This window comes from Schistocerca cancellata, chromosome 4 (genome assembly GCF_023864275.1).
Source record: "Schistocerca cancellata isolate TAMUIC-IGC-003103 chromosome 4, iqSchCanc2.1, whole genome shotgun sequence".
Lineage (NCBI taxonomy): Eukaryota > Metazoa > Arthropoda > Insecta > Orthoptera > Acrididae > Schistocerca > Schistocerca cancellata.
Genome location: NC_064629.1, coordinates 102847004 through 102870702, shown reverse-complemented (window position 1 = coordinate 102870702; position 23699 = coordinate 102847004). Strand labels below are relative to the sequence as shown.

At 40.4% G+C, this 23699-nt stretch overlaps 1 protein-coding gene across 1 annotated transcript in view; it reads right to left on the bottom strand.

The window, feature by feature from the left end:
* LOC126184511 (ATP-binding cassette sub-family G member 8) overlaps positions 1 to 23699 on the bottom strand; it is a 322638-nt gene that overhangs the window by 63304 nt on the left and 235635 nt on the right. Inside the window, exon 12 of the mRNA XM_049926904.1 lies at positions 8104 to 8295. Coding sequence (XP_049782861.1) covers positions 8104 to 8295 — 192 coding nt within the window. The remainder of the gene's footprint in view (positions 1 to 8103; positions 8296 to 23699) is intronic.

Genomic DNA, 23699 nt, shown 5'->3' with positions numbered 1-23699 from the left:
CATGTCTCCCTCAACTGTCGATGAATTTCAATTGGTTTCACACCACGCAAATTCAGAAAATGAATGATTGCACGCTGTTCAAGTAAGGAAAACGTCGCCATTTTAAGTATTTAAAACAGTTCTCATTCTCGCCACTGGCGGTAAAATTCCATCTGCCGTACGGTGCTGCCATCTCTGGGACGTATTGACAATGAACGCGGCCTCATTTTAAAACAATGCGCATGTTTCTATCTCTTTCCAGTCTGGAGAAAAAAAAATCGGAGGCCTTAGAACTTGAATGCACCTCGTAGTTTGTCGTGCCTGTCACATGGCAGGTGACTTGTTTGATGTAGCACTGAAAAATGGTTGGAGAAGTGACAATGCCAAAAAGGCATCCCAAAAGGGATATTGATAACTAAGAAACATAGGGAATTCTCAGACGACAGAAGCTGGAGATACTCATCACAGAGGTCAATCTTGGCAAACACTTATGGCACTATTGACAAAGGTCACCATGTCCTCTATCTAGAGAATAGGATAAGCATCTATAGCAGATTGGACATTAATGCATGGCTTGAAGTCCCTGCAAATGTGCACTGCACCATTTAGTTTGTCTGCAATGATGATGATGGGGGGAGGGGAGGGGGGGGGGGACCCACTGGTTGTTGGGAACAGAAGTGAGAATACCATCATCCTGCAACTGATGTATCTCCAGCTCAAGTTCGTCTCTGAGTGCATTTCTGACTTTGAAGAACTTCGGCAGTGCTGATGGGGAAGAGCCACATGTGCCTAAAACTTTTTGACAACCAAGGGGGGTTGTGTGAACACTGAATTTGGAAAAGAAGTCTTTTAGGTGGTCTTTGGCATACAATGACTTGATGGTGGGGCAGAGTCATGGACTTCTAAGCCAAGAGCACTGAAAAAATCCAGGCTCAAGAGACTGATGGCTCTGGAAGCACCAATGACTAAATTCCTGGCTGTGAGGGCAGTCGAATGATACTGAACTTAGGCTGTAAATTGGCCATATACTTTAATGATGCCATTACTGTAACTATGCAGCAGAATGTCAAAAGGTTGAAGGGAGGGGGGACCCACTGGCTGTTGGGAACAGAAGTGAGAATACCATCATCCTGCAAACGATGTAGCTCCAGCTCAAGTTGGTCTCTGAGTTGGTCTCCATGTAATTATCATTCTATGATGGTCACAGAGGACCCCATGTCTATCTGCAGCTTGGTCGGAGCACTGTTCATAGCTACCATGAGTGACAGGGATTCCTTTGAGTGGGGAAGCACAAACTGGATGTAGGGCATATCTGGGAACATGTCGGCCCTGTTGTCCAGCTCCTTGTCCCAGGGGTCTCTAGAGTGAAAAATTGACATTCATTTTGTGCACTACCTGGTGTACTTCAGCCCTATGTCTGGATTTCTCACAAAAGGTGCACTTAGTGAGCTGGTAGAGGCACTAGTGTCTCTGGTAATTAATAAAACTCTGGCTGTAGGAAGGGAGATGTTGTTGAGGGTGGCATCTGGCTGCTGAGTCTTTCCCTGCACTGTGTGTGTGTGGGAGGGGGGGGGGGAGGGGGGGGGCATGACTGGGGCTGAAGGTGGCGCACTGGTCAGGCAGCAAACACTTATGATGGATCCTGTAGGGTTGCTGATGATCTGAGGGACTATTTACAAGTTTTGATAATGGGGAGATATTTTTCTAAGGAAGGGTCCTTCAATTTAATGAGATATGTGTGTAGTCCATGTGGGCTCACACGAGAGTCATGTCCCAGATCAAGGAAGCTGCATTTGATCACTTACACTGAGAATTACTATACTGGAAATGGCAGTCATGACACAAACCCTGGAGGCAAGTGATCAGTTCACAGTAAGACTGTCCGTTAAGTTTATGGCAGCCAAAAAACTTGTGGCGGGCTGCTGTTACATGCAGCTGGGAGTCAAAGTATTCCACCAAACTCGACTTCAGTCTGGCATATGGCAGAGTGTGGAGTTCCACTTCTGGGTTATGTTGTTGCAAAAGATGGTAACTGTCTGTGCCCTAATATGCCACAAAGAAGGGGCATTGCTGGGTATCACCTGTGATGCCATGGGCTAACAAGTGGTGTTCCATGTGTATGACGTAATTCGATCATGGGTCGACCTTCTTATCAAACTGTGGAATGACAGGGATGCTGTCAAGAAGTCCTTGACGTTGATCTAGGAGAGGTGGCTGGAGAGGTCAGGAGGCAACGTGGAGATTGCCACCAGCCGCTTGACCAGGAGTTCATGGATGTGCTGCATCTGAGACACTGACAAAAAGAAAAGGAAATTTTTCATATAAATGTTCAATACATGCACCTTCAGTTATGTGGCACACATCAAACCTAAAATCCCGCTCTTTCCACATTTTAGCTAACAAGTCCAGAGTAATGGAAGCAATAACCCCTTCAATTCTACACCTCAAATTTGGCAGATCATTAGGTAGTGGCACAGCATAGACACTGGTGTTTTTACCAGAGGTGATGCATAAAGAATACTCACATATAAAATTAATAGGAAGTTTATTGTAACACTTGTAAACAGTCTTCTCCAATGTGAGTTAGTTCGGTACACAATAACTGAAATCAAGTTACTTCTCAAATGTTGAAAGGGCAACAATAATATCTGAGGACTGAAGGCCTGAAACTGTCACAGTAAACTGAAGCTTCGAAAATCCAATATCGATACACTAAGTTTGTCACAATCAAAGTCTGGAAGGGATATGCAAAAGTTAAAGTTTTAAGACAACAAAAAAAGTTAAAGTCCCAAAGGGTTGCACAAAGGTTTAAGTCCAGCATATTGTGGATAAAAAGCAAAGACAAATATAACAAAGTCCATAAACCTGGTCATGGTGTAGGAGGCCACTTCTGTTCAGTATAGAGGCCATGAATAAGTAGGTTTGGCAGCTCCTGGAAGTGAGGTCGAGATGGACAGCATCATCATCATAGCCAGCTCTAGAGTGCGATCCTGATTGTGGGAATGCTTTTGCAATTGGCACCTACCCAAGGAAACTCACCCAGAGAGAACTGCTGGAGCGTAACGTGGGCAGAAATGTAAATAATGCCCAGGTGTCAGGATAATGCATGTACTACTTTTGGTCATGTGGCCTGCAGAAGAGATAAGGTCCATTGGGCCAGTGACCTCTGGCAGCACTTGGGTTGCCACCTGGTGGCCAAATTGAGCACAGTCATCCCTTGTCTGTTGTCTGAAGAGCTGTCCCCTGCAAGGTCCATACCCACATAACCCATCTGTGTTACTAGTTGCTGGCTCTGCAGGTGCAAGGCCTCCATATGGCAGACTCAATCTTTATCACAGCCTCGATGGAAAAAACTGCATGGTGTGAGGTCAGGTGAATATTGACACCAGTGAAACAGAGCTCTGCCATATTGTTCATTACAACACATCCAACGGTCAGGGACTTCGTTGTTCAATCACTCTCACACAAAGAGATGCCAATGGGAAAGGGCTCCATCTTATTCCCAAATGAAGTTTTCAGATGATTGTACTAACCAGGAAATGAGCCATTCTTCCAACATATCTGTTACAGACAGTTTCATGAGTATATTCTGACCCCCAGGTATGAACATTATGAGTGTTTACCTTTCACTTAGATAAAAGTTGCCTCATCACTGACCGAGCGGGGTGGCGCAGTGGTTAGACACTGGACTCGCATTCGGGAGGACGACGGTTCAATCCCGAGTCCGGCCATCCTGATTTAGGTTTTCCGTGATTTCCCTAAATCACTCCAGGCAAATGCCGGGATGGTTCCTCTGAAAGGGCACGGCCGACTTCCTTCCCAATCCTTCCCTAATCCCATGAGACCGATGACCACGCTGTCTGGTCTCCTTCCCCAAACCAACCAACCAACCTCATCACTGAACACCTCATGATCAAGAAAATCATAATCCCACTGCAACACTTCACTTGCAAAGTTATAATGTACAACAAAGTCATCTGGCTTTAAAGCAACAGTAACCAGTATGGATGCGTGTATACAAGTTTTCTTAAAACTTTCCACACTGGTGACTCTGGCAACTGAAATTCAAGACCTACTTTCTGAACAGACTACTTAGGATTAAAAAGGTAAGATGCTTTGACACGGTCAACATCCCTCTTCAGACACATCTGGTCATCCCACGCTTTTCCCTTTACATAAAAATCTGGTCATTTTGAACTGATTATACCATCAACAGATGTTTCTGCCATATGGGGGCTCACAATTAAACTTTAAATGAAATGCACACTAAACTAAAATTACAGCTTCACTCTCAGCAAGCTGCAGAACACAAAATGCTGTCCATTCAGGAGTTGCCATTTTGCTTATGTGGTGTGTGTGGCACTGCAAGTGGTAAAACAACATAGCAGCACTTACGCATGGACTTATCTAAAATGGTTTGAGTTACTGTTTAATTGTGAACTTGAACCAACATTCTACAATGATTACAGTTCATGCTATTAAAATTTATAACTGGGACATATAATAGGGCAGGTGGTGATAAACCTTGCATATGGGGTTTCAATATGCAACTTTACAACAGCAACAACTGGCTAACAGGATGCCATAATATGCAAAACCTGTATTGTTTGTTGCCTAACATTCACAAAACCATTTGCTCTCCATAATCAATGAAAATACTTTCAGGAAGACCCATACTGACATATGTTCAACTGATGTAGTCTGTATTTTGCCACTGCAAAAATCGCCTTCACAGGACATTGTGAATCACACTGATCCCTGAATAAAGGCAATTATGTCGAACTCGTACATCTCCTCAGTGAATCTGATGTAAAGGTGAAATATCAATTAGAATATTCTTCTCTGTTTACAAGAACATCAAATGTAACAGAAAATGACTTAACTGCTTCTGTTTCAAATGGTACAGGTGAATCGAATTTTGTCTCAGTTGTTCTAGATGAAACAACTGACGTGAATAATCTACATCTACATACATACATACATACATACATACATACTCGGCAAGCCACCATGTGGTCCATGGCATAGGGTACCTTGTACCACCACTAGCCATTTCCTTTCCTGTTCCACTGGGGAATGGTGTAAGGGAAAAATGACTGTCTATATACCTCCACAGGAGTCCTAATATCCATTATCTTATCTTCATGGTCCTTACACATAATGTACATTGGACGTAGTAGAATCATTCTGCAGTCAGCTTCAAATGTAGATTCCCTAAATTTTCTAGAATGATGTCTTCCCTTTAGGAATTCCCATTTGAGTTCACGAAGCATCTTCGTAATGCATGATGATCAAACCTACTAGTAAGAAATCTACCAGCACACCTTTAATCACTTCAGTGTCTTCCTTTAGTCTGATCTAGTGTGTGTGTGTGGGGGGGGGGGGGGGGGGGGAGGGAGGGTACTCAAGAATGGGTCTCACTAGTGTTCCATACACTGTCTTCTTTTGTAGATGAGCTGCACTTTCCTATAATTCTCCCAATAAATCAAAGTCAACCATTCATCTTCACTATTACTGTCCTTATATGCTCGTTCCATTTCATACTGCTCTGCAGTGTTACACCTAGATATTTAATCAATGCAATTGTGTCAAGTAGCACACTACTAATGCTGTACTTTAACATTACAGGATTGTTTTTCCTCGTCATATGTATTAACTTGAATTTTTTTTTATACATTTAGAGCGACATGACACTGATCATACCAACTAGAAAGTCTGTTTGAGACATCTTGTATCATCCTAAAGATACTAAAAAATGCGACATTGCAGTACATTGCAGCATCATCAGCAAATGGCCACAGATTGCTGCTCATTCAGTCCATCAGATCATTTATGTATATAGAGAAAGAGCAGTCCTATCACACTTCTCTAGGGCATTCCTAACAATATCCTTGTTTCTGATTAACACTTGCCTCCAAGACAATGTACCTGGTTCCATTACTTACGAAATCACTCATACACAGCGTTAACTGAAATCTCTTGCAGGGCTCCTCAGCATTTTGCTACATCACAGCTGACAGTCAAGTCTATGAAAGATTTGTAAAATTCATGAACAGTTCTTATGACAGGGCAACTGAAGTACTATGTAATTTCTGGAACAAGTGATACAAGATTATGGGTGCAATGAAGAACTAATTGCTCAGAGTAACAATGGGACTGAAGTTTTCACTGGTAATTCAGTGGATCGCAGTCTAGAATGAAAAAATGTTCTCTACTGCAATCTTTGTCCACTGTTTCACTCAAAGACTGAATTTCATGCTATAACAAGCCAAATCAAGATCAAAGGACACATTTACTCATTGTGAATGACCATGGTACCATTTCTTCAGATTAATCAAAAGAATTATGGCTTTAGATCAAGACGTAAAGAAATGGTTGTCTAAAGTGCCTGTCACTCAGTGAAGTTCTATGTATCTTTCAGTTAAAACTGTGTACAAGTACCTCAGTGAACTGTTTTCACTTTTAAAGAAGATGAAAAATGGGAGGAAGATGGTTATACTGCTGATCGTGGGTTTAAAATCACAATGCAAGATTCAGTTTCAACTCCCTTCTACTTTTGTGGGAACTTTCCCCTCACTGATACATAATTTGATGTGTTGGAAGCAATAGCTTACAATATTGGCTAGTTTGTAAAAAAATTAATGAATTTAAAGATTTTTGAAAACCAAATGTGACTCATTTGAAGAAATGTGGGATAGTGTCATTTGTGGCCAAAAAATAGATGAACCAGTAACAAAACATCCAAGGTATGATGCAACACTCGGTTTGGAAACAAAATTCAGAATTATCTAAAGTGAACTATTGGGCACAGTGATGAGACAGATACAAGACAGACCCATTAACTTTGAGTCTCTGTTACTTTTGAAACTTTTTAACCTGCATTAAAATCATGAAAATACTGCTACAGATCATTTTTTGATTTTCCCAGTTAAGATCACAGCTAGTTGTTATGCATATTTAGGGATAAATGTGACATAAAACTGTCTGTGATCAGTTAGTTTTATTAAGTCAAATAGACTGCAAACATCCTACTGTGAATCCCATGATTGACAAATTCACAAAGAAGAAGAGGAGGTTCAAGCTTCATTACATATCAAGTAGCCTGACATATAAAAATGACACATTCCTCTTTTGTAACTACTTACTTCAATGAAAAGTTCAGTACATGTCTTTGGTAGAAGCTGTTGTTGTTGTTGTGGTAAGATTACTATTTAATCTCCCATTGCTAATTCAACAAAAAGGTAATTATAGTTGGACCACAAGCACAAGTGCGAGTTATGTGCCATACCTTCAGTGTACCACCTCACTATGTGTGATTATGCAAACTACAGCTGTAAGGTACTCTTCAGAAAAAATGGATGCCTAGTTAGTGGCCATCAATTATAAATCAACATCTAAAATGGTAAGTCTGCAGAGTATATTTCCAGTTTTGACTTACAGCTGACAGACTTCAAACTGTCTGTGAGGGGGGGGGGGGGGGGGGGGGGGGGGGGAAACCACACACAAACATTCAGAACTAAAAACTGCTCATTGGGAAATAGGGAGATGCATGTTGGAATTTACTAGGAGAGACATGAAAACAAATAAATGGGTTGGGAAACATATTGGACAAAAAGGTGAAATTTTGTCTGGTATGAAAATGATACTGAAATGGGCAGAACATGTAAAAAAAGTAAATGAATGGTAGATAGATCAAATAAGGACTTTGCTAGATTCCTAGAAATGAGGAAAGCTTGAGATGGAATGTGGATAGATGGCATTGGGAAATATGCAGAGGCAACATAGATTGAACTAGGTGAAGACTGTAATGCATGGAGAACTCTATAGGTCACCTTTGTCCAGCAGTAAATGTCTGATGGCTGATGATAATAATTATAAACCTATCTGTAACATTAAAAATTGCTGTGCCATTCATTTTATCTGACAGATTAAATACTACTGGATTATTTCCACCTGTTTTCTAGAACTCTAATGAGAAATATTTTAAGTCTGATGAAGACCTGACTACTGTGATGTTCTTAATTACGTTTACCTTATTGAAATGACGACACAAAACATGTGAATGCATAAATATTGAATATTCCCTTAAATGCAGTAACTCAGAGTCTTATTTATAATACTTACGATAATAGTCAGAAGGATTTTTATATGCTGGACACGGATAGTCTACTGTAGCAAAATATGGAAGCATGTCTCGTCTTCGTCCACTGAACATTAATTGTCCAGCCGATATAAGCACAACTCTCGAAAGCATTGTAAATATCTCATATGTTGGAGGATGTAATGTTAATATTACAATACGACCTCCACTGATACCTGCAATGAATGAACAACGGTATTAAATAAAATCAAAACATTTACATCAAAACTAAAGAAAGAAACTGATAGTACTCTTGCACAGATGAAAACTAATGTTAATTTTATTATAACACTGCTGACAGTAGGTGGGAGTTTGAAGGTAAATATTGAACCTTTTTTGGGTTTCCAGTCATTCAAAGTGACTGCTGTTTCAGCATGTCTTATTAGTATGCAATTTGATTAAAAATAGCTAAACATGCAGTGCTACTGACAAAAATAACTAAGATTACCAATAAATATTTAGGCTGCTAATTTCTAAAAGCTATAGAAATTAACAGATGTGTCATAATTTAGCCACACACATGACAAATCTGCAATATTCAATATCTATTGGAAAGAAATATGAACAAAAAATAATGAAAACAGCTAAAGAAAGTCATTCCATACTTTTCCTTTCATCATCAAATATATCTCTACATTTGAAAGGCATTTTCTTACGCAACAGGGATATCAGAAAAATAAACAACTAAGACTGTCCTGATTGGGACTCTAGATCTACATTTTTACTCATCAACCCACCTTACAGTATGTGGCAGAGGGTACACAGTGTAGTACCATTCTTCTGCCCTTTCATAAATTCTGCACACAAAGAATGACTTGCTGTGAACCTCAGTATAAGTTCAGATACCCTGACTTTAATGTCATGGTCATTTTGTGAAATACATGTGTGTGTTGCAGGGGTGGGGCGAGTAATATGTTGCTACACTCCTCTTGAAATTCTTCTTAGTATTTCAGCAGCCAGCTGCTCTGTGATCCATTATAACTCACTCTGCCATTGGAATCAGATGAACATTTCAGTGACAATCTCATGCTGACTACGTAAACTTTTATTTGAATCTTCTGTATCTCCTGAATCTGTCATCATCCTGCACAACACAACAGTCCATTATGTACATTAGTTAATAGAGCGCATGTGGTATCTGATCCTCAAATTCATCAATTCATGACGTTGTCTCCATATCGGTACACATCCATCCACTCGATACAATTTGAAATGAGACTTGTCTGACCAGGCAACATGTTTCCAGGCATCAAAAGTCCAATTTTGGCATTGACGGGCCCAGACGAGGTGTAAAGCTTTGTACTGTGCAGTCATCTAGGGTACATGAGTGGGCCTTCGGCTCCGAATGCCCATATCGATGATGTTTTGTTGAATGGTTCATGTGCTGACACTTGTTGATTGCCCAGCAATGAAATTTGCAGCAATTAGCAGAAGGGTTGCACCTCTGTCAAACCGAATGATTCTCTTCAGTCATTGTTAGTCCCGTTGTTGCAGGATCTTTTTCCGGCCACAGCAGTGTGAGAGATTTGATGTGTTACCGGATTCCTGATATTCATGGTACCCTCATTAAATGGTCGTATGGGAAAATTCCCACTTCATCGCCACCTCGGAGATGCTGTGTCCCACAACTCACGCACCAACAATAACACCACGTTCAAACTCACTTAAATCTTGATAACCTGCCATTGTAGCATCAGTAACCGATCTAACAACTGTGTCAGACACTTGCTGTCCTTTATAGGCATTGCTGACCACAGTGCCGTACACTGCCTGTTTACATATCTCTGTATCTAAATACGCATGGCTACATCAGTTTCCTTGGTGCTTCAGTGTATATAAAATAAAATCATGATAACTTCTGAATGATTTGCATTAGAACTTCAAGCTGCATGGTTGGCTGCATGGCATGGCAGGTATTAGTATGCAAGGTTTAGTGATGAAGCCCACTTTCATTTGGATGGGTTTGTCAATAAGCAAAACTGGCACATTTGGGGGACACAGAATCCACATTTTGCAATTAAAAAGTCTCTTCATTCTCAACAGGTGACTGTGTGGTGCACAATCTCCAGTCATGGAATGATCGGTGGGATATTCCTTGATGGCATGATGACTACCAAATGGTATGTGAAGGTTTTGGAAGATGATTTCATCCTCATTATCCAAAGTGACCCTGATTTTGACAAGATGTGGTTCATACAAGATGGAGCTTGACTCCATTGATGCAGGAGAGTGTTTGATGTACTGTGGGGACCACTCTCGGGTACCCAGAGGCCCCTGGCATGGGCCTCGATTGGCCACCATATTCTCCAGATCTAAACACATGTGACTCCTTTTTGTGGGCTATATTAAAGACAAGGTGTACAGCAATCAACCTAAAACCATTGCTGAACTGAAAACAGGCATTCAGGAGGTCAGTGACAGCATTGATGTTCCGACACTTCTGCAAGTCATGCAGAATTTCACTACTTGTCTGCGCCACATCATCGCCAATGATGGCAGGCATATCGAATTGTCATAACCTAAATACAAATAGTGTATGCATGCTGTAGTTTGTAACTAATTTACCTTTTTTCTCATATAGTTCAATAGTTGTCGCCCTGTACAATAAACACCACACTTTTCAGAAAGCACATACAAACAAATTTGGTTGTAACTGAGTCCTAACTTGATCTTCTATTTAATGGTTCAGTGCTTAATCAAATCTAACAGGGCAAGAACACTGAGAACATTTTATTTGAGCATAATGTTGCAGGAAATTTTCTTCTGATACTTTTTTTAGTTCTGAAATACATGTAATGCAGAATCATCATCATCATCTTAAACAGTTTCCCACCACTGGTAGGGTCTGCTTGGAAAACAAGCATCTCCATCTTCTCTGGTCTTCTGCCACCTCTCTGTCACTACTGTGGCCCAGAATTCTCCTCTCTTCCTAATGTTTTCTTCCAGTCCTTGTAGCCATTTGTACACTGCCCTTCTTCTTTGTCTCCTACTCTCAATCTCCGACTCATGCATCTTCCTAGGTATCGTCTACTCATACATTCTCCGCACATGCCTATATCATTTTACTCTTTATTCCTCGGTTTCATCTTGTATTAAAACTAAACTCCTCCTGAACAGGCCATGAAGGCCCAGTGGTACCGCCCGGCTGCTGTGTCATCCTCAGCCCATAGGTGTCACTGGATGTGGACATGGAGGGGCATGTGGTCAGCACGCCACTCTCCAAGCCATATGTCAGTTTCCGAGACTGCTTCTCTTGTATTCATCAGTCATTTATCATATCTTTTCCATTTTTGTTACACGTATCTGACTTCCCAAAAACTTCATTTCACTTGCTTGAACCTTATTTTCTCTCACTTCCTTCACGACACAGGTTCTAATGTCTCTGAGCACTATGGGACTTAACATCTGAGGTCATCAGTCCCCTAGAACTTAGAACTACTTAAACCTAACTAACCTAAGGACATCACACACATCCATGCCCGAGGCAGGATTTGAACCTGCGACCGCAGCAGTCGCGCGGTTCCGGACTGAAGCGCCTAGAACCGCTCAGCCACTGCGGACGGCCATGACACAGGTTTAAAGGTGTACAACAGAACAGGTATATATAATACATTTGGTATATAACCTTCTTCCTTTTCTGGGGACCTCTTTGTTCTGTATTAATCGTCTCAAAAAGATATCAGTTTGCCTTGCATCTTGACTAATTTCTTTGTCAGTCTTCTATTTTTCTGTATTACACTCCCAACATACTTGAAACTTAACACTATTTTCAGCTGTCATGTTTACTACAGGTCCATCCTTTTTTCTTGTTGTGTCCACCAGATCACACTCCTTTGAATTAAATTTTAGGCCAAACTGTTGTACACCCTCCTACCATACATCTTAACTGCTACAGTATTTCCTCCTCATTGTTTCTCCATACCATCAAATCACCAGAAAACAGCATCGCTGTCATCCTGTTTTGATTGATTGATTGATTTCTTTATTAATCCATGTAACAATTTACATTGTGTGGATTTCGTCAGCAAAATCATATACAATACAATATACCTACAATTATACACATAAAATTTGTATTTACACACATTTTTGAGGTATCTTAAATTAGTTTTATATCCTTGTGTAATTTGTAATTTTCTTATAGTACTGTACAATTTTGATTTCATATTATAATTATTTCCTCATGTATTACAATGCAGGCTACTTTAATTACACTACATGTTTTAATTCAGATAGTCCATTACTGTGTAATAACTTTTATTTAATAAAAAAAATTTTAGTTTTGTTTTGAACTGTCCGATTGTGTCAATATCTTTTATTTTTTGGGGTAATTTATTATATAATTTAACAGCATTGTACAACAAGCTCTGCTGAGTTTTAACTTTATTTTTCCTATCTAGATGAAGATTGTATTGGTTTCTAGTTTCATAGCTGTGTACTAAAGAATTTTTCATATAGCAGTCAATATTTTTTTTACATACATAACACTTTGAAAAATGTATTCACAGGGGACAGTAAGGATTTCCAGCTTTTGGAAATGTTCAAGGCAGTGAGCCCTACTGCCACTCTTGGTTATTATACGAATTGCTCTTTTCTGTAATTTGAAAACTATTTGAATATTTTTACTGTTGACTCCCCAAAATATTATTCCATAGGTAATAACAGAGTGGATATAAGAAAAATATACAGATCTGACACATGTAGTATCACAAACTGCAGTCAGAATTCTCAGAGCATAGCATGCTGTAGCGATTCTGTTACTAAGTATTTTAATATGTTCTTCCCACTTTAACTGACTGTCAACATGCATACCAAGAAATTTTGTGTAGTCTACACATTCTATAGTTTCATTGTTTAACTTAAAGTTGTTATAGTGTGGTTTTTTGCAGACATAGAAGTTAACAGCATTTGTTTTTTTAAGATTTAGTGTTAGTTTATTATTGGATGCCCACTCACGTACACTGTTTAGTGTTTGTTTGGCTTTTTCTTTTAGTGCATCTGGTGATTTGTCACTGATTAGAACATTTGAGTCATCTGCAAACAATATTGTTTGTCCATGATTGATGCTCTGTGGGAAGTCGTTTATGTAAATGAGGAATAGTACTGGACCAAGGACACTACCCTGTGGGACACCTATATTTACATAATTTGGGTCTGAAGTATACTTTACAATATAGTTTGAGCAACTTGAAATATGTGAGATTTCAGTTATCTGTCTTCTATTTTTTAGGTATGACTGGAACCATTTGTTCACAAGTCCCCTTATTCCAAGTTCATCTAACTTATTTAACAATATGTTGTGGTCTACTGTATCAAATGCTTTAGTTAGATCAAGAAATATACCAGTTGTGTAGTTCCCTTTATCTAATGCTTCTAGAACGTTTTGTGAGGTGTGCTGTTGCTGATTCTGTGCTTTTCCCTGATCGAAATCCAAACTGGTCAACAGACAGTAAGTTGTATTTATTTAAATAATTCATTAGCCTATCTTTCATAATAGTTTCTAATATTTTTGCAAAGCACGATAGTGGAGAAATTGGCCTATAATTTTCAATTATTCCTGCATCACCTTTTTTGAAGAGAGGTAGTAATTTCGCATATTTTAAATAGTCTGGAAAGTAGCCCTGCTTGAAAGATTGATTTATAATATCAACTAAAGGTGGAAGTAGGCTCTTGAGACAGTCCTTAATTATAAAAATGGGGACTTCATCCAGACCAGCTGAGTTTTTGTTTCTCAGTATGCTGACTGCTTTATAGACTTCTTCCTGTGTTGTAGGGAATAACACCATTGAGTGTGATACACCATTATTTGGCTTTTTGACCTGAGGGGCTGTTAGAAAATTTTCCTGTAATTTTATTCCTATGCCACTAAAATAATCATTTATATAGTTTGCCAAATATATTGGGTCTTTTATTAGAGTCCCTTCCTCTTTGATTTTCAAGTTTGACAGATTCATTTTCCTGGTACCAGTTTCCTGCTTCACAATCTTCCATACTGCCTTATTTTTGTTTTCAGCAGAGTGCACTATTTTGGAGTTATGAGCTCTCTTTGCTGCAAGCAATATTTTCCTATATCTTTTATAAAAGAGTGAGAAAGCAGGATTAGTTTGGCTGTGTTTAATAGAGCTCAGGTACTTTAGTGTTTCAGATGATTTTTTGATTCCATTTGTGACCCACTTGCTTTTTCCTGCTGTTGATTATGGACATAATACTTTAGGAAATGTTTCTTCAAAATTTAATTTGAACAATGTCATGAAATTTTTGAATTTTTCATTTGCATCTACCTCTGAGTATACTGAGTCCCATGTTTGTCCTGCTATCTGTTTGGCAAACTCATGTCTATTTTTTTTTAGAAAAAATTCGTCTGTAAATATGCATTTTCTTTGTTTCTTCTGGAGCCACTTTTATATTAATGATTTGAGCTGAGTGATCAGATAATCCTAGCTCTGCTACCACCACCTCACAGTTATCTTTGCCTAAATCTGTTAATACCTGATCAACAGCTGTCTTTGAGTATTTTGTTATTCTGGTTGCACTGTTAACCATTGGAACTAAATTGAAACTTTGAGCAAGACTTTGTAATGAGTCCCATGTAGAATCAGGATTCAGTTTATCCACATTTAGGTCTCCACATATGAGAATGTGGTTCTTTGGAGTGGATATCTTGTTAAGAACATGATTAAGTTTGGAGTAAAAGATATTGAAGTCTCCACTAGGAGATCTGTATATACATAAGATAATCAAATTCCTACACCTGTATTGGTCCCTGATTTCAACTGCTGCCAGTTCAAAATGTTGCTCTTCACTGATTACACATAAATCACTTCTGGTCTTATACTGATAATTTTGTTTTACATAAATACAACACCCTCCACACTTCATAGAAGTCCTACAGTATGCACACGCTAAATTATAAGACTGCAAGACTAACTGATTAATTTCAGCCTCATTGCACCAATGCTCAGTGAGACAAACAACTGAGCACTCTGTAGACTCCAGCTCCACTTCTAGCTGTTGGGTCTTATTTGCTAGGGAACATATATTTTGGTGAACAACTGTTAAGTAACTTTTTCCGGTACTATTTGCATTCCCACTTTTTTTTGTTTTAATGTCGTTCTGTTTTGGTTCAACTGCTTCCTTATTATGATTACACTCACGTTTTTTGTTTGCATATGGTATTCTTGGATAGTCACCCCCTGCAGACCGTATTAGTTTCCCTTATTTTTTATAATTTTACATAAATCCAGGAGCATTTTACTGAAAGTCATTGCACCTAGTCTGTTTAGGTGCAGGCCATCCCTACCCAGACATTTGTCGTCGAGAAATTTATTTGGGTCAACAAATACAACACCAAGTTCGTCGCACTGTTCCCTAATGCCAGTGTTTATTTTGTTTGTATACGCATTACTCACCGATCATCTTTGTAGAATTCTGTTGATAACAATTCTGGAGCTTGTAAACAAACCTTTGGCTGACCGAATTACATTACGAATATCATTTATGATTTCTTCTTGTCTGCTGCTTCTAATAGAGTTTGTCCCTGCGTGAATTATCACGCCTTTAAAATTTGTGTTGGAATCATTGTTGTTTTGGTTGGATTTTTCCATGTTCCTAATGTTGTTGAAATGTTTCACAATCTGCTGTGGCCGGATTCCAGGGCGAACATCGACTTTACAGTTCGGAACCACTACATTTTTTAACATGGAATCACCGATGACAAAGAAATCACTTTTGTCGATCTTTTTTGCTGGATTTCTTTTACATTTATCTTTTTTCTTATACGTCACAGTTTTCCACTTATATTTGCTTACAGATTTACCGCACGAATCGTTTTCCGCCACTGTTTTCACTGGGATTTGCATATGCGAGTTTACATAGGTTTGTTTACTTCCCAATAATGGAGTTTGCACGCGGGAGTTTATTGAATTTCCACATGTTTCGCTTTCTGCCACTGTTTTTGCCGGAATATGCACATGTAAGTTTTCACGGTTTTGTTTTTTGCTCGCGAACGGAGTTTGCACAAAAGAGTCCTCACATTTGTTTGTTTTGTTCTGTAATGGGTTTCCACATACGCAGCTTGCTGGTTCACTTTTTAGCTTTGCGTTTTCTTCTTTCAGAGACTGAATCTCTTTTTTGAAAGTTCCGATATCACTTTGTAGCACTTTAATTATTTCTTCTTTTGACTTTATGGTACTTACAAGTTCTGATGTTTCCCACTGCAAACAGTCGGTGCATGTCCACGGAACTTCGTCACTAATGAATTTCAGGTTCACTTTTGCACACTTCTCATGGAGCCAAAAATTGCACTTTACGCATAAGATTCCTTTTATCACACGTTTTCTGCATTGCTTACATGTAGAACTGCAGATTTTTTCCTATATCTCCCGCCACCTGTATAGTATCATCACCAGTAAGAAAAGTAACAGAGGCAGTGATTTTCCTTGTGTCATATCATTTATCTGTGTCAGCCTGTTAACTATCTTTCCACTCTCAAACACCTTATATTTCCCAGGCACAGTCCATTGAACCTCAGCGCAGTCTGCTTCTCTACCCCTATCTTCTTTGTATCTCCAAAACTTTACTTTTGGGAACAGCAGTGTATGATTTCACTAAGACCATTAGTAGATCTTCCCCACAATCATATCAATGTTCTTTCAACTGCCTCAATACAAATATGAGATCTACTGTGGACCTACTTAGCCTGAAACTGTAGTTTTGTTCTCTTTGCTGCTTTTTCATTGTTTTCTGGATTTGTCTCTCTCCAGACTTCTCTCCTAAATTTTTCCTCAGTAGCACAAAGAATAATGCCACTAGTTATTTTACACATTTTTGGCTTCTCTTCTTGAATGCAGGTACAATTATTCTATTCATCCAGTGTTGTGGACTCATCAATTCATTTCATAAAGCTTTCATAATTTTATACAGCCAGTGTATCTCTGCATCTTCCACTGCTCTGATAATTTCCACACATTGTTCATCCAGTCTCACTGTTGTTCCTCCTGTCATGTTCTTCAGTGCCTCCTGGACTTCTTCCCACACCAGGTCTCTTTTTACATTTCCAATCACTCTCTATCTCTTCTATATTTCTATCTTCCTCCAATACTCTATCCGGATTCAGCAAATCATCAAAATAGGTCCTCCATGGCTCTATAAGGTACAGTTCCTCTTCCTCACTTCCATTTTTATGAGCCATTTTTCCATTCTCTGCCATTCCTCTTCTCCTATTTCTGATCATTCTGTACAGAATGTTCTTATTTCCTTTGTTATCCTGTTCACGATCCATTTTTCTATCCACTTTCTCTTTTCCTCTACAACCACTATTTGTGCATTCCTCTTTCTCACTTGATATTCTTCCCTTGCTTCTGATGTCCTTTGATCAAACCATACCCCAAATGCTTTATTACTTTTCAAAACTGCTTATTTAACTTCAGAATTCTATCAATGCATCCCCCTTTACTACCAGTTCTTTCACATACATCCTTTGCTGCTTTTACCAGAGTGCTAACTCTTCCATGCTTCTTCCACAGTTTGCAACTCAGCCAGTGGGAAGTTGTACGAGTGTTCATGTCAAAACTGGGTGTTTATAAATTTGAATTTCAGGATGGAGCAATATGTAAAATAAAGGAAAGGCAACCACTCACCTTTTGATGCATGGAGCGCAGTAACACATAACAGAAAACAGCATTCATACTAGCTTTCAAGCACTAGCTCTTTTTCAAGCAATAGTACACACATTCACACACATACAACCACACAGATACGAAAATGCATGTTCCCATGGTCACAGCAAAACTAATTATTGATAATTGATTACTGAAAGCAGTTGCCTCACCTGATGGAGGTGGGAAGGGATCGGGAAGGACACAAGGAAAGGGTAGTGGGAAAGAGGCAGCTCTCTTAACAGATGGCTTCGTCTTTGAACAGATGATGAAAAAAGTGCAGAGTACAACAAAAAGAAATGTAGGAAGAGGGAGATGGAGAGAACTGAATGAGTGGGGGGGGGGGGGGGGGATGCAGGCATTCTCTCTCTCTCTCTCTCTCTCTCTCTCTCTCTCTCTCTCTCTCCCCTCCCTCCCCCCCACCTCCCTCCCCTTCTCATCCTCCCCTTTTCAACCCCTCACTTTTCTGTCTCCCCTCCCTTTCTCCTTCTTCATCTTCAGCTTTCTCTCCTATTTATCCCTCCCATTTTTTCCCCTCGGCAGTTCTCCCCATCTCCCTTTTCTTATATCTCTTTTTCTTGTACCCCCTGTATGTTTTTTGACTTGTGGTGTGCCCATGCCTCTTTCCTGCTACATTCTCCTGGTGTCCTTCCCTACCATTCCCCTCCTCCATCAGCTCAAGTGACTGCTTTCAATCATCGAATATCAATAATTAATAATCAATAATTAGTCTTGCTGTGGCCATGGGAGTGTGTGTGTGTGTGTGTGTGTGTGTGTGTGTGTGTGTGTGTGTGTGTGTGTGTGTGTGTGTGTACTACGGCTGGAAAAAAGAGCTAGGGCTCAAAAGCTAGTGTGAATGCTGTTCCTGGTATATGTTATTGTGCCCCAAGCATCGACCTGCTAGAGATGAGTAGTTGCCTTTCTCTTATTTTACATACTGTTTATAAATTAGAATACACTTAATGAAGAGTCAATGTAATAAACAGGGTGTATACACGGAGAAGGAAAAAAAATTCCTGGATTTTTCCCGGATTTTCCGGTTGAAAATACACTTTCTCCCTGGTGAAAATACACTTTTTCCATTTTAAGTGACAGTATACTTTTCCTCGGCACTGTAAAACTTATCAATCCTTAAAATGTTTACGGTTTTCTACACAGACGTAGAATTTGCCGGCACTTTAGAAAACGAAACCAAGGGGGGAAAAAAAGTTTCGGAAAGATCTTTGATGTGCAGCAACATGTACGCTGCATTTTTTCGTGTTACGGAGGTATAAATTCGAATTCCACCAAACAGTGCATGTTACTTTCCGAAGCAATGAAATCGAGATTGCGATGCGCTTTTGTATGCCAGTCATGGCTCACGTCACGTGATCTCGCCAGCTCATGACAGCATTGGGCACGTGATGTAGTCAACCAATAGCAAGATCACTCTTAAGTAGTGCGAACACATAAAAAAGAAAAGTTAATGGTTTAAATTAATATACATAGTGTTGCTACAAGAAAAACAAAGCTTTCACAAATAACTGGTCTCGAAGATTAATAAGCTGCAAGAGAAGCTAAGCTTCCACATATTATGCTGATCTTTTTGCGTGTGTTACACTTTAGGTTACATCACACAAATGTGCCAGTAAAATTTTTAATAACAACGTAAATGTCTGAACTTCTGGGCTCAAAATTCTTCTAGATGGTTGTCCTCAAAGAGTTGATTTTTAAATGAGAGTCAAACGATCTGTGATTTAAGAAATTCATTATACATTCTCGCATACAGTTCATCTTGTGTAAAAGGAAATTTACTTTGAAAGTAACACTTTTCAAGCCACCATTCGCAATATTTTCCCGTGACCTGTTAGAAATTGGTTCATTTCAACAGTTGCCAGAGAGCGCCAGATAACAGGCATCACTGCGCCTGCGCAGCTACGATGACGCATGAAGCCCGCACCTTCGTATGTGTAAAACATTAGAAGATCTTGCATTATCTCATAAGAGAAACAAGACATCAAAGGATACTTCAAGAGCATTGGAATTTCATGAACCATAATAAAATGCATAATTCAGCTTAAAGTGCACAATCATTATGTCAAGGTTCAGATGTAAATTTTCTTGAGTACCAGTACTGTATTATCTCATGTTTGGTTCTTTATTATGGCACAACGCCATACGAGCTAGAAGATGAAAAACGTGCACTTGAAATGCAGTGAACAGTTGAAACTAGCCCACAGTGTGAAATTAAACACTTCGTTTCAAATAAATTGACTGCCTCTGCGCAAAAGATTAATAAAAGCCAAATCTCTTTAGCAAACTGACAAAAGTAACTTCATCGTTCTACAAGGCGATTAATACTTGACTGTCAGATAGGTGGAAATAAAACCTGAAACTAACAACATATTTTAGCCTTCCATAATCATGCGAATGTATATTAATTCATTTGGTAGCTCCTGGCCACAGAAATCCATTTTGTTTTCATTTAATGTGAGAGTAATAAACAAAGAGGAAACAGCAAAATCACTAAATGTAAAAACAGGTCACGTGGAGACTACCTGTGGTGTCACCGCCAGACACCACACTTGCTAGGTGCTAGCTTTTAAATCGGCCGCGGTCCGGTAGTATACGTCGGACCCGCGTGTCGCCACTGTCAGTAATTGCAGACCGAGCGCTGCCACACGGCAGGTCTAGAGAGACGTACTAGCACTCGCCCCAGTTGTACGGACGACTTTGCTAGCGACTACACTGACGAAGCCTTTCTCTCATTTGCCGAGAGATAGTTAGCATAGCCTTCAGCTAAGTCCATGGCTACGACCTAGCAAGGCGCCTTTACCAGTATAGACATTTAGATTCTATTAATGTATCATCAAGAGCAATGTTCTACAAATGTGGATTAAAGTTAAGTATTCCAGAAGCTATGTACTTTTCTTTATAGCATTCATTACGTATCCTGTTTCAGACCTCACGTCAGCCTGCGTCAGTTTAAGCGCGTGCCTTTCGGCTTCCTCGCCTTGTGTCTAGACTGCCTTGTCTAGACACAACATATTTGGCGACGAGGATGGGATCTGCTGTCCGGATTTTATCGCTTGCAGAATCAGCAGACGCAGGCCTTATTGGATGCCCTCGGACAGCTCGTCCAAGGTCAACGTGCACTGCAAAACGATGCGGCCGCCGCCACTTCATCGCTACCGCAGCCACAACACGCAGTTGCACCACCATTTCGACTGTTTCAGACAGAAGTGGAAAGCTGGATGGGAGTGGTCACGCCAATTTGGATTCCATCTTGCCGCCTACAGAATTCAAGGTAACGAGCGGCAGCCTCACTTATTATCATGTGTCGGCGTCCAGACGTACAGAGTGATAGTGAAATTGTTTCCCCGATGCGACGTAGCAACTCTGTCCTATGACGAAATTTTGTCGGCATTAGATGCCTATTTCAAAGAATCGGTCAATGTCGTTGCAAAAAGGTATACGTTCTTTCATACAAAACGTACGGCCGGTCAGACTAATAGGGAGTGGGTTGCTACTTTGCAAGGCCTTACAAGGGATTGTGCTTTTGAGTGTGAATGTGGCCTCCCTTATTCAGATACTATGGTACATGATGCAATTGCACAGAATGTTTCTGATGTTCGTATACGGGAACAGATTTTGAAACTAGTCAATCCCTCCCTTCAACAAGTGATAGACATATTGGATAGGCAAGACACACTTGACTTTGCTCAGGAATCATTTGAAACTTCGCCAGCTGTGTGTCACATTAACCGGCCCGCCGGGCGAGCTGCACGGAACTGTAAACAGCCCTCGCGCTCGTCCGCGCAGCTGCCGCCTGGCCCTCCGCCACGTGTCCCGCGCAAGCAAGCAACTGTAGTGCTGAAATCATGCCCGCGGTGTGCAACTAGACATTCGTGTGCAAATTGCCCGTCACGCCAAGCTATTTGCTTTTTCTGTAATAAAAAAGGACATGTTCAAAGTGTTTGCCAGAAAAATCTCCGAAAGGACACTCACAACCATTCCAGGCCCTTTGCTTCGCGCCGGAATCGAACCAAGGACACTCAGGCTCGTGAACCTTCGCCCTTGGACATTCATGTAGTTAATTCCACTCCGTCCCGTGCCACTTTCTCTAACAGTGACTGTGTTCGTCCTACAAATACTGTGCGTCGACGTCGCCGGAAATCGCGTCAAGTTGTGAGTGCTTCTGTACCAGTCTCAGTCCCAATTGCACGAGAAAGTCGCTCCTGTCGTCAGCAGGACAATAAACTTTTCGTAGACTTGGACTTTCATGGCCACGTGATACCATTCCAGCTCGATACCGGAGCTGTAGTTTCATTGCTCAATAAAGACACATACAAACAACTGGGCACACCTCCATTGCGTGCCACAAATGTTCAGTTAAATAGTTATTCAGGTCAGAATATCCCTGTGTTAGGACAGTGCAGCCTTCTTGCAACATACAGGGGACAAACAAAACTTGTGTCATTTTACGTCCTTCGTTCTTCTTCTGCAGTGAACTTGTTTGGTTTAGATTTATTTCAGTTGTTTAACTTGTCAATAGTCAATCAGGACCTATCAGTGAACCAGACTGTGCCTTCAGCCAGTGTTTCTCGTCTATATGAAGAGTTTGCAGACATTTTTGCACCGGGCCTTGGTTGCGCTAAGAACTATGAAGCACATTTGGAACTGAAAGTAACCGCGCAACCGAAATTTTTCAGAGCGCGCAATGTTCCCCACGCATTGCGTGATGAGGTTGCAAGAACATTAAACAATTTAGAATCACAAGGTGTAATTGAACGTGTGCAGGCTTCTCTCTGGGCATCACCCTTAGTAATTTAGCAAAAACCTTCTGGAAAATTGAGACTTTGCGTGGACTTCAAGGCCACAGTGAATCCACAGCTAGTGACTGCAACTTTTCGTTTACCCCGCCCGGAAGATCTTTTTGACAAACTGTGCCTGGGAAAAAATTTTTCAAAGTTGGACCTTGCAGATGCGTACTTGCAAATACCGGTGGACGAAGAATCCCAGCGCGTATTGGTGGTTAACACGCATCTTGGATTGTACCGATTCAAAAGACTGCCATTCGGGTGTACACCCGCCCCTGCATTGTTTCAGCCATATTTACAAACTGTTTGTGCATCGGTCCCTACTGCAGCAAACTATCTGGATGATGTAGTGATCTCCGGAAAGACGGAAGACGAACATTTAGCTAACCTCCGAACATTATTTCAGGTCTTGCGACAAAATGGTCTTCGCTTGCGGAAGGACAAATGTGTGTTTTTTGCTTGCGATTTGCCATATCTGGGACATGTACTCAATGCCCAAGGCATACATCCCAGTCCAGAGCACCTCCGTGCCATACAAAACTTGCCTTCGCCGCAGAATTTGAAGCAGCTACAGAGTGTGTTGGGAAAAATTAACTATTATCATAACTTTGTCCCGCATGCCTCTTCCATTTCAGCTCCGCTTCATCGCTTATGCCGTAAAGGTGTTCCGTTCGTCTGGACGACGGAATGCGAATGCGCCTTTCGCCAGTTGAAATCGGTGTTGCTTTCAAATACTTGCCTTACGCCATTCGATCCCCGGAAACCCCTTTTGTTGATGGTAGATGCATCGGATTTCGGGATCGGTGCTGTGCTTGCGCACAAAGATGGTTCGCATGATCGCCCTATTGCCTTTGCGTCCAAATTGCTCTCGCCAGCGCAAAGAAATTATTCACAGATCGAGAAAGAAGCTTTGGCTCTCGTATTTGGTGTTACCAAGTTTCATGATTTCTTGTATGGTCGTCACTTTACCATCATCACAGACCACAAACCTTTGACATCGCTTTTTCATCCATCCAAGCCTGTACCTCCACGTACAGCGCAGAAATTTATTCGCTGGTCTATTTTCCTCTCGCAGTACCGCTACGATATCTTGTATCGGTCCACTGCTAAGCACAGAAACGCCGA